We start from the raw sequence: 17,383 nt of genomic DNA on the forward strand, positions 1-17,383 counted from the left end.
GAAAAAAGAATGTTAAAATTTCTTTATTAAAATTAAAAGAATCAACAGATTTAATCTTCTAAAAAAAGTATCCTAAAGAATCTATAAGCTATGGATTCTTTACATTTTCAAATAAATCACATAAACTGATTAGCATACAAAAGAATAAAACTCGCGAAAATCTTAGATCTCATTATGATTAGCATATAATAGTAAATATACCTAACATTACAAATCTTGTAAACCTTGTATCTTGTAAACCCTGAATAGAAATTCAGGTAGAGAGCCTATTATGTAAAGAGGTTGCATCTAGTCAAAGTCTTTATGTGTGTTTTTCATTCATAGCCTATAATTATGTATTTTTTCTTTAAATCAACCTAGCAGAGGTCGTCAAGTTGATATGAAGCATCACATACTTGTGCGAATAAGAAAAATATTCTGTCCACAACTACCGTTCCTAACGTTTCTACACAAACGTTTTGACCGTACTGAATATAATAATAACTTGTTATAATAATCATAAAACAGTATGTATTTTTTTTTGTTTCAATATAATATTTACACAGATAGCTTTGAAAAAAATATTTGAAAGCAGGTACACATCACTCAGACGCACTCAATACTCGCAAATAAAAATAAGAAATGTGAAAAAGCAACAGAATTTCAACTTTATGATATGAAAAATAAGATAAAAATTATAAAATACGCATTATATCTAGCATTTCGAAGTGACGAGTGGTGTTGAAAACTCTTGTAAATTAATGCTGAGGGTGGATGTTACGATTGTTTTTATTCCTAACCTACTTGTAAGTTTTACGTTTAAGGCATATTCGAAAAAGGTTACAGGCTAAGATTTTTTTACAAATCACTTATTCCATCTTCTCTGCGAGTGATTACGGTTGTTGGACGGATTTTGTTGTAAGTATTCGAAACCTCAGAAAATATACAATGAAATAATAAAATCTTATATAATTTCACTTAACATTATATAAAAACAAGTGAAAAAATATTTACTAACCCAAAAGAAATTCTCATCTTAAAATATCCCGCAATAATTAGGTATCATAATGGGGTTTTTATCACATTTGTATGTTTTGAATTTTTATTCTAATTTCCTGCTATTATATTAAAACTGTGGTTTTCTTTGTATTTTACACTAAATGTCCTTTAAAAGTAACGACTTATACATATGTAAAGCATAGAATGCTTAACTGCAAATTACTGAATGGAATTATTACCTCCTATTATATATAATCATAAAGTATTTATGTAATATGGTAAAACACTTTACGCTCCGAATCTAATTTTCTTTCATACCTTTACGCTATTTATTATCCATGGTGGCATTTAGGAACAAAAGATCCTATCTGGTTTCAGAGACCGAATCCATTTGTCAATATAAAAAGCTGCGTTCTCAATACGATTCTTAAAATATAAGGATTGACCTCTACTCTACTGGCTCAAAGCCTTTGAATAGGCCATCTCATAAGCAATCTAGCCAGCTAAGGGTTAAGCTATTTTCTTATAGTATGGTTACAAAAAGACCGTTCCAATTTTCTTTATACACTTCTAGTTAAAGACCAGTAGCTTGCTTGTTTCTGCAAACCATATGTTTTTCCGGTTTCTATGAATTCAAGATTATTTTTAGTAATAATTTGTAAAATTTAATTTATTTTGAATATCTTTAGCTAGAACTATATTTTATATCGATTAATATTATTCGAAAAATTTATATTTGAGGAAGGAAGGTGTAGTTTACAAATGAAAACATTAAAGTTAACGGAAAAACAAATTAAATTCATTGTTTTTGACTTTCATCCGTGCAGAGACATCATGTCAGTTGCATTAAGTATGTAACGTGTCGTCAAAGCCTTTTCTTATGATGATAGTATAAGGGGTAAGGAAATGGAAAAAGCTTTTTCATCATTTGAATAGATGTTTATGTTTGCCTGGTTTTTATCCTTGTATTTGCCAAATGTGAGACGTGGGAGCTTCATTTCAGTCTAGATTCAACGGTACCGTCGCGTGCTCGTGCTATTGGCATAAAAGATGTTGTCATTGTCAAAAATTCAATTGACAGCTGACGTTTAACTAAACGCCTTCAATCGACATGACTTATAACGCAATGTATTGAACTTTTGTTGCATAAAGAATGTCTTGTGAACCTAAAACTGTAAGTGATAGCTTCTTATGTTATGTTCTTTATAACTTATAAATTTAATTAACAATAGAAAATTTTAACTCTTCAAAACATATTCTATTCATAATATACTATAGATATTTGTTTCTTTTAAATGATGCAAATAATAAAGCGGTAACTTTTGTGATTCTCCTAAAACTAATCTAATAAAGAGTACAAAATAATATTTAATTCAACGCATAATTTTTTAATACATATTAGTTTTAAAATGCGATAAGACTTTTTGATGCTTTCCAGATGGGAGCACTGATTTTATCACACAATTGTTATGTAACTTGACAGGCGTTCGGTTTTGACAGTTCGTGAGCAGAACACAAAAAGTCTCGCTTGTCAACCGCAGGCTATCCTATACTTTTTTCTATAAAGCGGTTTAAAAAAAGAAACAGAGTTCTTATATCATCTCCTATTGTCATCTTCAATTTACTTCAAAAACTTTATTAGGTCTTTGCATCTTATCTCGTAATACGAAAATTTCAAATAAATTCGATTTATTTATAACAATAAATTATTAGAAAACATAGTGTCGATAAAAGGAACATTCGTATTAATATTCATCTTTTAATAAATTTGCAAAGCATGCTAGCTTCGTTATATTAATATTTAGTGTCCATTTACACAGCCTGAACTAACACATCCACTCTAAATAAAATATTTAAGAGACCGTATGGCCTGCATCGCTGTTTTAAACAAGACTACTTCCAAACGCTACGGACGAAATTTGTTTTGAGAAAACTTTATTAATCATATTTTTTGTTTTAATAACTAAAGCTAAGAAGAAAATAATCAAAATAAATGTTGAAATAATAAAATTAGATTGTTCTGTTATTCCATATTTATAAAAAAAAATTAGGAGTAAAATTGGTGTAAATTAAAAATGGCGATGCAAATAGATGCTCAAAAGGCACGTTTTTATGAATGACATTCTCATAGAATATTTCGTTGCAAAAAAATTATTTTACATTTATTCTGCATTATTTACATATTTTAGCTTTAGATAGTTAGTGCCCCAGTGGCGTTATCTGGCTTGCCGAGACCGGGCATTAAAAATATGTTTCTTTTTAAGATAGTAAATTACTATTCGTCGTACTGAAATACAAAGTAGCAGAAGCAGACGGTATAATTACGTTTGAAAAAAAATATTTTTTAATATCGTTTCGCGTTTATATTATAATTTATACTAGTTTCGACCGGTTTTATAATGTTAATAAACGCTGAGTACTATTTATGAGAAGTACGTAGGCCGGTTGTATATAGGTCATCTTTTCACCATTGCTTCCGTCAAGGATGTCTGTGAAATTCAATTAATTAATTTGAAATGATATAGAATCGTAACAGTACAAAAACACAGTCTAAATACTTTATAAATAGTCTATCCTTTTAACAAAAACAAATTGACTTGGAGTGTTATATCTCGGTTACGTTATGTTGACTTTAGAAGCTCTATCTCTTAGGGCGCCTGTACAGAAGTTAGATGTTTTGTGTTTTTGTTTTATATTGTAAGCTAAAAAAATTGGATCGCACATATTATATCACAATTTAGTATCAGAACTATCCTCTGGATATTTATAACATCTTAATAGAATTAATAATAATATCCAGATATGAATATTCAGAAATAATTCGTCTTTTGCATTTACAAAATTTCAAAATAAACGAACAAATATTTTGTATAAAGTTAAGCTGTTCATATAAATTATTGATACTGATTTTTGTACTTTACAAAATCACATTCACGCTAAGCCACCAAGACGAAATCATGGTTTCTTAAATAAGTGTTCTGTCAACAACGAGGATATATTATAATCCTTAATTATTTTATAGGTCATTTTTTATGCCGCAGCTCTCGCAAGATTACTTATAAAAACAGGAAATAAAATAGCGAATTCTTTATGCGAAAATCCTTGGACCATAAAATTCTATTAAAAAAATAATGTACATTTGAAACAACCAGATTATTACGCGAGATTTCATGTTTTTATAGTGAAATATTAAAAACTTAAATTTTCACAACAGAAAATGTTTAAAATTAATAAAATATTATCTATTTATTAATTTTTATTATAAATAGAATAGCTTAGTAGCGTCAGGGTACAGTTTTTGTTCAATTAAGTTATTGAATTCTACTAAAACGAATGGTAGTTGTAAAGTTGTTTCATTGTGGTGCTCGAGATAACGAGGTCAAGCTCGCAGACTAAAAGACGCCTTAGTAAAACAGTTACTACGAGTAATCGATTGCAAGTAGAATTAGGTAAATTAATTTTAATATAATGATAGCAAATCTCTGTTTGATTTTTGCAAAACATTGAACTTAGGTAACTTATGGTTAATTAATGGCTAAAAATTGTATGTTTTCTGGAAATACTAGATGTTTGCCATCCAATTTTTATAGATATAATATCTAAGACAATAAATCTCGAAAGTTATGTCTTGCAAGGGTATTACGTCGAATTCTATTCAAGAGCTAATACGGTTAGTTTACCCCCATTGAAAATAAAACCAACAGTTTCTTCTGAGGCAGAAAGATAACGAGGTCAGCTTCGCAGACTAGACGTCGCCAACGGTATTGACTTCGAAACAGCTGATGCTACCAGATTTTAGTAGCTTGTAAGCGGGCGATGTGTTGTGCCGAAAATGTGCTCCTCGATCCTTTGCCTCTGCAATTAAAGAAAATTCAAAAAAATTCGTGAACCGTAAGCTCTCTGTGATAAGGACACGCAAGCCACGTAATTGACTGGATACTTAAAACAAACCCGTGAGTGACGATGTAAATGCAAAAAGTGTGTTGAAAATTATTAAGTTTTGACTTTTTAAGTTTTTTCTTTACTCGATAAAATTCATCGTAAAGATCACGTAAAATTGTTTTCACATTTACATTTACAGCTTTCACCATCAATATTTGGATATTATAACGTTTTACTTGTCAAATCGAACAATGTCGAACATAATTTATAATATGTATTTTATTTGCTGTTACTTAGATAAAAATATACTTATTTTTACTGATTATTTATATTTTGATATAAATTAAATGTAATTAGAGATACGTTGATTAAAATGTTTATTAGGTTTGAAAATTTAAATCGACCCGACGTTCCCATTTACAACGTCAACAACTAGTCCAAAACAATTCTAACTAAAGTTAGAGCATTTAAATCAAACCATCAATTTAGGTATTTCAGAACGTATTAGTATGCCTGAAATCCCCTTATACATTTCGGATCATATTGTCGTGTTTATCGATGTCTCATTAGGCTATATTTAATTAAAATGTCGTTCGACTTTGAGCTTTATAAATTACCATACAAATCGAATTCACTCTTATGTTATTAATACTTACGTTTGTACTTGGTTATATATTTTTATTAAATATTTATCAAAAATGCTTGGCATATTAAGATGAAACGTAATCTTAACATAACTTCCACACAAGAAAACCCCCGGGTAGAAGTTAGTAGGAATGTATTTTGTATAATGAGATCTAAGATTTTCGCGAGTATTCATTTAAATGAAACTAGTGTTATTCGGATTTACTACGCGGATTTTATTATTTAAAAACTACATAATCCCGACGTTTCGGTTACTTTGCAGCAACCGTGATCACGGGCAGACGAGGTGTGAATCTGCCCGTGATCACGGTTGCTGCAAAGTAACCGAAACGTCGGGATTATGTAGTTTTTAAATAATAAAATCCGCGTAGTAAATCCGAATAACACTAGTTTCATTTAAATGTATTTTGTAATTAACAACTCTAAGATAAACATAAAACATAATGTTTAGTTAAAATAAATAAATAAAATAATTAAAAAGATACATGTATAAAATATTTCACTTACATTGAAATGTAGTTCAAGTGGAAAATCTATTTCTGAGAACGAGATTACCTGAGAGCCCGTAGGTGGTCTCTTAACACGCCTTAGTTTTACATAACAAGCCAGCGATGCCAAATACAAGTTATTTTGTGTGTTCGAGATATGATTTTTTCATTAGTTAATCGCTAACCGTTTGAAATAATAGACACATTTGAAATATATTTTATCCATAATAAACTAATATACTTAAATATTTGACACAATACGTAAATAATTCATTAAATCTAACTAGCATTATAATCCGATAATAGCGAATATAGATCCAGTAAAATACGATTCAGTTTGAAATAAATATTAAAATATTACTTTTAAATTTTACATACTCTTAATGAAAACCTTAAAAAGTAAATTTCCAAAAAATACAAGGAGGTACACCACTTGATCAATTTAAAATATGTTTATATTCAACGCAACCCAATTTTTTCTAGCGTTAACAAGATTTCAAATGGTATTTATTAAATAATATTTGAAACAAGAAAGTTTACTTTATCTTAATATTGTTAAAGGGAATATTGTTAAAGCGAATTTAGATCAGATGCCGAGACGTGAGAGATATTGATGAAGTCACATTAAACTATCGATAGTTAAAAGTTATGTTGCTTAAAATTAATTTTCCGTGTTTAGATTTATAAAAAATGGAAAATTCAAACCCACTGTCATGTTAAATTACATATTGCGTCAAAGTAACTAATATAGACATTTATTTTAAATATTTCAAAACAGACGTTTTTCTTTAGAACAGATATAGGCAATAGTCAAAAATAATCTAACCAACTTCATTGTACCTATTTAAAATGAATTAACCTTCTCAACTTGCCTACAAAGTCAGTTAGGGAAAACCACAAACGAAATTACGTTCGCGACAACCAATTTCAGGAATTCAGGACTTGTGACCTATTTAATTGCCTTATTCGTGTTGGGAACTTTATAATTTGAAAACATAGTTTGCGTGTTCAATGGTAATAGACCTCAGCCAAACTTTATTCATAACATGCGGCCAACTGTCACATCAACTGCTAACCCTTTATAGATGTCCTACATCCTTACTTACCTATTTCGTATTGATGAAAGTACGAACACACTGTTGTTGTTCAAAAATAAGAAGAAACAAAGAATCCACTTACCATTTATAAGATCTGTCTGGTCTATATATTTTCTTTGAAAGTGCTATTATAATACTCTAGGCGCATCCAAATACATTATTTATTGAAGACAAAACATGCCACCGAATCTCTATTGAAAACAATTTTGTGCAGTAAGCATTAATAAAAAAAAAGATAAGCGGGCTCTAAAGAAAATTTCTTTTTAATGAAAACGACATTTTTAATTTGCAAAATTTTTGGAATGTTCTTATCGCAACTGAGAAGGGAAAGCCACCTTTTTTGGGCAGTACCCGCTATAGAAATACGTTGTCAGAGGCGACTTTTTTCGAGTCTTACCTTATATTTTGAAGCATTCACCAAAACTGTTTATTTAATTATTTTTTTTAAAGAATTATTTTGTAAAATTTTAGATATTTATTTGATATGCTTCACTATTTAATTTTAAACGCATTTAATAGAATACATTAATTTCATTCCAAATAAGGATAAAATTGCAAATTTGTTAACTGCAACTGGATATTAAGAATCATAAATATCTGAAGTGATTTCAAAACAGTGAATAAAGACAGAATATGGCTGTGGTGGTGTCGAAGAAATCAAAACTATGTATATTTTCATTATTCGTTCTGGTGGTTGTGGGCATTGGACTAGCCGTAGTGTCAACTCTAGGACTCCTTGAGAATAAGGAGCGTAGTCAAGTTGCAACAGCAGAGAAACTAAGCCAGTGGAAATCTGAACCGAAAATTGTGGACAAAGTGAGTATGTTATGATTAGACTTTTTAACTCGGCTTTATATTTAACTTTGACATTTTTAACATAAATTGAATACTAGTTAGGTATTCTGATTAAATAACTATCTTCGCGATGTAAATTACCTAAAACGTTACTTATGATGACATTGAAATAAAACGATATATGTGCTATAAATATAACCACACTTCATTAGTAGATATCGCAATTCCTGAAAGCTTTACCAGAGATTAGAGTGAACAAAGTCATAAATTGTAAAAAAAGTAGTTTATATATTGATTAAATTACTAAATTATTCTTATTTCTTACAATGCAAAATTAAGAAACAGCGATTACTTATAATTTTTTTATGTAATTAAATTACCACCATAATTTTAAACTCTATAATGAATTTACCCGATGTATAATTGTGGTCAAGACGTGTTTCTTTTATATTTTTAAAAGTTTCGAAACTCTGAAGCCTCGACGAAAGTTCTCCTTTGTATCTTTTTGGAAGTTTTGAAACGAATTGTGAAATCATCTTCCGTCACGTACACAAATTTCCAACTTAATGTAAAGCGTTTAACCTGTTTTAAGATATCAGATTTCTTAAGTTATTCATACAAATGGTAAAGGTAAAGATCAAAAGGTAAGTAAGGTTAAAGTGTTTGTTACATGTATTGATTGAGCTTTAAGATATAAATCATTGGAATGTAAGTACAAGTTAACACAATATCTCCTATTCAGGTATAAACATATATAATGCTAGTATCACCAATACATATTAGTAGAGACTTTTGTTCCTTTGCGAGGGTGTGGTCAGCATCTCAGAAAGAAATTCTGTTGAAGTGTCGAAAGACAGTTGCTCTTATTAAACGATACATTGAAATAATAAATTTTCATATAAATAACAAAAAAAAATTACCATTACCATTACCATTATTATAAGTTTCAATTAAACTATGTTTTTCGGATTACTGCGAACAATTTCAATAACTTTTTATATAACGCAAGAACCGTCATATTTCTCAGGGTACTTTTTAGTAGTATTCAAGAGTGGTGTTGCAAATCTATGAAATTGACATAACTCCGATTTAAAACATTCTGACCCTTACCAAATAACTATTCACAGTAACGAACGACTAGGAACCGTAATCTTTTGCGAACATTGAAGTAAAACTAAAATCCTATAAATATAATACGAGTGACCTCCATTATGAGAACGTATTACATTGTAATGAAACTAATATTTCTCGGATTACTACGCGTATTTTATTATTTTATAAACTAAATACTCTGTGATCACTGTACTGCCAAGTAAGCAAAACATCGGGAGTATTTAGTTTTTAAAATTATCAAATACGCGTAGTTATCCGAAAAATATTAGTTTCACTTAAATGAATGTTCGCGAAAATCGTAGATATCATTAGTGTATTACATTTGAATCAATATCCTATCCATCGAAGTAATGATAGACATTATTTCGATTGTATTGACACATTATTTTTTTTATTTGATCACATTCAACCGAAACACATCAAATGGAAGCGAGACTAAATCAAATTATATTGAATGTAATAAACACCTTAATAAGTTATTGATATTAAAGTGTATTTTGTTTGAAATACACCTTTTTATATTGTTATACATCAAATAAAACCACAATTGATTTCGTATTCCCCAGTGAGTACATTAAAGGAAATTGTGACCTATAAAGTTAAAAGTGTTCGTATGTTTTCTGTAATGGCCCAGAATAGATGGTTGTTCGTAATTTTTGTGCTGATTTTATGTGTAGGTTTCATTTGCTTTAAGTACATTTCTAATACAACATTTATATAACTGAATATTTCAATTGTCTTTTGATAAACAATAGCCGACTTCAAAGTGTATTGTTTTTTTAAAGTAAGTATACTTCTTTATATATATATTTTTTTTTCAAAGTAAAACTTATTTACTTATACTTAAATAGAGTGCTCGTTTGTTTTAAGTGTTTTATGGAATTTCCAAATTTATTTCTTACAACATTCTTAGAAATTGGTATTATTAGTTCTGGGCTAAAAGTTATTTTGGTTATATATTCGTTTTAAGGACCAAGAAATTCTAATCTCATCACTAATTCTCATCGTACAGCATCAGTCTATAATATTTCTGCTAAATCTAAATCATTTAAACTAAATTTGTTTCTATGCCATATAGTTTTTAATTTTTATGTCCCTATTTTTAACCCAAAAACAGAAAAAAAAAATTATCGCTTACTACTTTATTATAGTATTATTATATTCAATATCTCTATTTTTCCGTATTATACAATAAAGATTCAATGAAATCTGAAGAAATTTACACTGCGGTAAAGAAGTGAATAACATAAATAAAAGACTTAACGTACAATTTAAAACTGTTCCTGTCTGTAGACCGTCTTAGCTAAGTTTGAGAGGAGTTTTCTTTGTGAGCGCCCCAAAATAAAATAACTAGTACAATAAGACCATACATTGTTTTAAAAGCCGCAATCAACTTGTAAGAAAACTCGTATATTAGAAAATGTAACTTCTTTTAACGAAGAACTGGGTTTTCAATGTAATAGCCTCGTGAACCAAAGTTGAAAATTAAAAATAATAGATACAATGCATCTGAAATTTACTGTTTTTATATATCGATAGGAAACTTCATGATTTCGGAGGGTGCAATAACAGACAGTATTTTAATTCGGTGAAAAATATTGATTGATCAAAAAAATCCCCTATATAAATTTCATTTGCTTTCCAATAATTCCTCAGTTTTAGGATAATCCGTAAAACGTTGGGCTATCAATCTTATTTACATGTCAAATCCGTTGTGAGAGACATTATATATCAGACCATCATAAATCAGATTGGAAACAATATTTGTTATTTTTGTAAATTTAAGCTTGTTATTTCCCCACTTTTATTTTGAAGGTGATTGTGTTATAAAAGAGATAAACAGTTAAAAGAATTCACTACATTATAATGTTATTTAAATAAATGTATTCTATTCTAGTTGTTATTGTCATTTCTTTCTATTACGTAGTTATGTAAGCTTTATTCTTATTTTGCTTTGGGGAAATTCGGATGAGAATTTATATGATATCTGCTATTTGTATCTTCTATATAAAAAATAAAGTCTACATTTAGAATAAAATTTAAAATAAGAAAACATCATATTTACGTAAAACAACTTTTCGACGTAACTTTAAATGATCCTTTTTTTTTAAATCGTAACAATGATTTATCGAAATAAAACAGAACTATAATGTGTTGCGTTGAAATTAAAATGAAAAAATTCTTTCATTATCTATGTTTTGCTTCAATCAGGGCAGAATTAAAAATTAAAAATATTTATAAAAGCTGCCATTATTCTGCCATGATTGTGAAAATCAATAACTGGTATTTATACTTACTAAGCCGAATACATCTGTTTGTTTAACCCTAATTTACTTTTGTCTATAGTTTGCACATAATGAAATATAGTTAATATATTTTGTCTTACATTTGAAACCTACGTTTTAAAGAAATTTTAACATAAATACTGCAGATGTATCAGCTTCTATTAAAAGAGTAAATTTCAACTTGATTATTTTAATATCTCTTCACAAAAAAACCTATATCATATTCATGCACCCAATCCTTTAATGTAAACGATACTTCGATTCTCTCTAAAGCCCTCATTCTACGAAGACTTTTGATATAAGAAACAATCCGTTGTAATCTGTCACGTCCTTTCTTGTCTCAGAGTTCATTTGTATTACTCACGTCAGCACGCCCATCCGTTCCAGCATCTCGGATCTGTGGTTAAGATGAGTAATTAATGCTGAGATAATCTTAAGTTCAGATTCTACATGCACACATAAACGTGTTAAGCAGTGGACTCCTTTAATTTTCAATAAAAACTAAGAAAAAAGCGTCATAACTATTTCTATAAGACAGAAACTATTTCTATGTCACATTTACTTTAATAAGAAATAGAAGCCATAATATAAATGAAAATTTTTTATTAAAAGCCAGTCATTAGGGAGGTTACCTGAGTCTAAATATGAAGTCTTAGAATGCTGAATTGCTTTTGAATACTGAATGTTAGATTCAACAATTAACTTAATTATATACCTTCCATATGTTAGTGACTCTTAAGGTCCAAATTATGCTTTTAAATTTATATTTTTAAACATAGAATTATTGTCGGCACTCGCTGTCCTTTTACTGACTTTGAGCTTATATACACTCATATTTCCGTTTCTCTTAGATAGAATTCAATGAAATATTATTTAAATCGACATTGAGGTTTGATAGAGCCACGATCGGACAGAAGTTTTAATTAAGACACATAAAGCTCATCGCCAGATGGGGCTCGCTATATCCTTCTAATTAAATACAATGTGTCGCATTTAGTAAATCGTTGTGTAAACTAGGTTTATGAGAATTTCGAAATAATGTCTGGCAAAGTATTAAAATACTTGACATTTGAAAGTTTTGTTGTGAGATAATTAAATGACGGTAGTCGTTCAGTTTCCACCCACTCCAGTCTTCTATAGAGTGCTAGAAAGCTTTTCTCAATGCACTTGATCATAAAGTAGTCGTGTTTTAAAGTTACTATACAAATTATTTATTACCTTGTTGTTGTTGTTGATACTTATCTTTGTTCTTATTCTTTATAAATAATTTTTCTTTTGTAATAATATCCATTTTAGAAATTATCCATTTGTGTAAGCAACATTTATGCACTTTACATTATAAAACAATCTTGATGTGACTTGAAAAATAAAAGGCTTATTTGAAATAGATAAATATGTAACCCAATATTTTTTGTCTTAATAAGCCCTTTTATCATTCATCCTAATCAATCATTACATATTAACAATTAATTATTTTTATATATAAAACCAGATTTAATGAAAAAGGGATTTGATTTTTATAACTGGTTTTGAACAAAAAATCACATGTGGTAAGTTTTTTTTTTATTAAAATAAACTCTTTCATACATTTATAACAGTGTTTTAAAATTTTGAATATATTGGTATGAATTCAGACGAGGTATTGGTAAAGTTTTTTCATCAGAACATTTGACATCTAAAATATCTCTTCGCAAGATTATGAAATCATAATTTTACGTTCCTTTGAATTATTACCACACTATATTATTCAAATGTAATAGTAACAAAGTTCTGTATTATAAATTATAATAAAATAACAATACATTTCCCTCTAATGCGACAAATTTAATCGAAAATTAATAATAATAGAAAATTTATTCCTACAAATTCAAATTGACGGTAAAATTACTGTTATTATAGGTTAGACTTTGCACAACAAAGGACAAATTGATTGTGAGTATTATTTGCTATTAATAAATCATGTTTGATGTTTGTTTGTCCCACACGGATAAGGTTTCATGAAGAAGCCGACCTTTGAACTATTTATATATTTTTTTAATAATTTAAGTCAATTGGGTTTTTGAAAAAAAATTTTTTTTATGTTAAACGGAAGGATCATATATAAGCTGTAACTGACAAAAATATTTTTATTTTATTTTATTTTTTTCGATATAATTAAAAAGTTATATCAAATTAAAAATAAATTAATGAATCCAGTACCGAAAACATGCCGGCAGTTCCTCAGCGAACCCGAGCGCGAGTGACGTCACAATGTTAATTTCTCCTCATCATACCACACAGCTTATACAGTGTTTTGGCGTTTAACCGATAATATCTCATTGTTATCGTCAATATATCGATAAATATGTTAAAAATAGAACCTTAAAAATAATCGTGCTTGCTTCGTATGTATGAATACTATTAAAGCAATTCCGGAAGAAATATTTTTAAATGTTCCTCAAGATGTTAAACATCGTAATCAATGTTTCCAAGCAGTGCGACGATCTAATCCCAAAACAACATCAATTTTTTTTTATTGTGAAGATTTAATCAATAATTATTTATGCAAACGAATAAATAGAATTCAATAACAATTTTTTTTTCAACTTAACTTCGAATCGTAACTATAAAAATAATAGCATTAAGAAAATTACAAACGATTACATAATAAATTTGTATATTGTCATCAAAGGATTTTGGTTTAATGTAGTATTGTTATATTTTTATAACGCGTTAGGTTATGTATTATACGAAATATAAATTGAATCACTTATTATTATAATTTTTTTACCCTGAATTTCGGATATTTTCACGAATAGAAGCTATTGACACTGTACAATCTTCAAATTCTTTTAACATTGTGACGTCATAAGCATGGCGACCAATCGTGGCGCGTTCTTAGTCACGAGGCTATTTTTAAAAAAATATCAATTTTTAATTGTTAATTATTAATTGAAAAAAAATTTTTTTAAGTCATTCGCATCATATATAAATATAATTAATTTTAAAGTGATGAAATATTTTTTTTTTTTTTCCAAAACGCAATTCCAAGTTTTTAACTCATAAAGGTTTAGTGAGTTATGATGATTGTACGAAATGCTTGCAATATTTATTAGTGTAGCTGAATTACACATGTGCAGATTTCTTATATGAATAAGTGAAAGATAATTTCTTTGTCTTTGTATAATTGTACATATATATAATGTTTGTGGCTTCTTTGTCTTTGTAAGGGTAGATTCTAAAAAACTGTTATAAAAATATTTAACATATTTAAATGGTAACACAAAAACTGAGTGTACTATAAAAATATATATTTTGATAACTAAGATCTTGGCTAAAAAACTAATTTTACAGAACCGTTTAAATCAAACCCATTTTAATTCTCCTATATTACAAAACTCATTATTCACCATAGTTATACCCACTAATATTATTATTTTCCTATAAGCGGTTACTCAAAATTGTTATAATATATATGATTTAGAAATAGTTTGTTATTGTTATTCAACAAAATATAGACTCAACAGTGCAATACTTGAAATGTCTAGATTGACGTCTTAGTAATTACTTCCCGCTTCCGATTAAACTCTGTTGAGTCAAAGAGATTGGCTGCAATTGATATATATATCTACACAAAACAAACTCATGGTCCTTGAAATTCTGGTTTACTTCGATAAACTGGTTTATTATATTATGGGAATGCTGTAAATATTTTTATATAATTCTAATATAAATGTAATGAAGAAAATTAAAAAGAAAATTTCTTGATTAATAAGAACGACACAGCATTATGAGCAGTTACAGTAGTTTAGAAATAGGAGTGGATTTTTAATTTTTCTTTCAATATTATATTAAAACCTAGAAAGAGAATGAAATGATAGAAATATTGTAAGGAATCGATGGACTTTTGGTTGATAGCTATGTCATTTTGTCATAATGAAATGCCGTGGTGCCTCAAACTGCTCAACTATGAGAGGATAGTCAACTTCTCACAAGAACATAATCTAAATACAAGCTCGTAATATAATGTATTCACATGCTGCATACGTAATATGAACTCATATGATACATATTTACTCACATGCTGTATGTACCTACTCATAGAATATACTACTCAAACCTTATCAAAGATGAAAAATGTCTCTAGGATGTAAAAGCTTTGAAAATTTCTTAATATTTTTAAATCAGATATTTTGAATGTGAATTGTGAATATATCTTTACAGTATTAAATATAATAATAACAAACATAAGTGGTTTAGATTAAAACGCAAAGAAATATATACAAACTCACATTTAACAAACATCTTGTTAAATTAATAATATTTAAAGGCTTTCTGTTAATAACCTAAATGTTTAAATTTCCTATATATTTGGAGATAAATTCTTCAAATTATTTTATCTTGCTAGAAGTAGACACAAATATATAGCAACAAGCTATTTCTATTATTGGTTGAGTCCAGACCCTTTTAAATTATATTTCAGCTTATCTTAAATATTTACAACGATAACCTATATGGTTAATCTTTCCGTTAATCTAAATCAAATATTAAATGTATCGAAAATATCATTCAATTAATAAAGAACTAATCTTTTACAGACATTGACATAAAACTCCAGAATTTGCAATACATGTTCTAGTTGTGTACAAGTTACACTTAGACAACTGAAATGGATATTGGTATAAGGATAAGCAATCTTGTAATAGGCTTACTTACTTACATTTATTTTTGTATTGTTTAAATATTTATTTGAAATGTAGTTTCTGTTATAAATGTTTTACGAATTGGAACGTAATATGGCTACATTACCATTTTTTTTCTTTAACGCCTATCATTAAATTAAAGCATTAACGCATTCTCTATAAAACATGGAATTCTAAAACACCTTATTTTTTATTAATATTCAAGAAAGGAATGCAATACGATCAATCCTCCGTTTGACAGCGGTACGTTTAATTTCGCAACCAATATAAAATGAACCGGTATTCATATGTAATCCCATAGGATAAGATGCTTGTCATGTAGCGAATTAAAGTGGCCATTATAACGATTCTTGGACTAAGTTCGTTTTGAATTTAGTGCATCGCCGCGCACGCGTTGATTGACACGCCCGTTTAACTCACATAATGAAATATTAAAGATGCTTTTTGTGTATATTATTAGAGGGTTTTTTTTTCATGTCGTACAAACTGGTGCTAAAAAAATCTATTTAAAATAAAACCACTTGAAAAATACTTACTTGAAAAATATTATTCACTTAAAAAAAAAACTAAATAAATCCCAAAATTAAACTTTTTAAAAATACGGTCGATAAATTACCGTCACCATGAAATGGATTTGGTTACGTGTTGTAATACTTCTCGTGGTACAGGGTGCCTTTCAAGAGCTCAAGCTTTATGGCTCTCCATCGCAAGCGGAAGTGCAATGTGTTAATACATACGAGGTAAGATAATCTTATTTTACTCCTATTTTAATGATTAAGCTATTGAAATTATTACACGATTCCCAGCCATTAAATATTACAATTTTATTATTATTTGTTTTGACTTCATATTACATTAAGATATATTTTTTTTGTAAAAACCTTTTTAAAAAGTATGCATGATTTGACAGGAAATAGGTAAAAGCAGCGAGGGAGATGAAATCGATATTGACAATTTTTTGGTGATTATTATTATTATTTTTTTTTTTTGTTTCTTTATTTCACTCATCAACGCCGTACTATTTTTTAACACGTCAATAATAAAGCAAGATTAATGCATATGAACATGCAAATATATTCGCAATACATTCATAGTTTTCGATATCAACTTTTGTTAACATTTTATTATAAAAATATCAGACTTTTGAGAATAGAGTATAGACCAAGCAGCTATTTTCGTATTTCCTTTGTTACTTTCAGTCGTGTTAAAGAATAGCCGGCCTTTAATACCTAGTTGTGTCGTCGCTACTAACACATATACGTGCATAGTTAATATGCATTTTTAATCCTTGCAAGATATTTTTTTATGTTATATAAACTAAATTTCTAACATTACGTCGTAACCAGAAAATGGCGGATCCTTCAATAACAATTCTCTTAACAACTTTTAAAACGCCACACATAATTGGAATAGCTCAC

General features: G+C 28.4%; 1 protein-coding gene across 4 annotated transcripts in view; it reads left to right on the top strand.

The window, feature by feature from the left end:
- Nucleotides 1-17,383, top strand: part of LOC116772264 (collagen alpha-1(XVIII) chain) — an 83,575-nt gene that overhangs the window by 48,362 nt on the left and 17,830 nt on the right. For all 4 annotated transcript variants that reach the window (XM_061522225.1, XM_061522228.1, XM_061522227.1 and 1 more), the window contains exons 4-5: nucleotides 16,634-16,705; nucleotides 16,876-16,926. In XM_061522225.1, the coding sequence (XP_061378209.1) occupies nucleotides 16,634-16,705; nucleotides 16,876-16,926 (123 nt within the window). The remainder of the gene's footprint in view (nucleotides 1-16,633; nucleotides 16,706-16,875; nucleotides 16,927-17,383) is intronic.

This window comes from Danaus plexippus, chromosome 12 (genome assembly GCF_018135715.1).
Source record: "Danaus plexippus chromosome 12, MEX_DaPlex, whole genome shotgun sequence".
Taxonomy (NCBI): Eukaryota; Metazoa; Arthropoda; class Insecta; order Lepidoptera; family Nymphalidae; genus Danaus; species Danaus plexippus.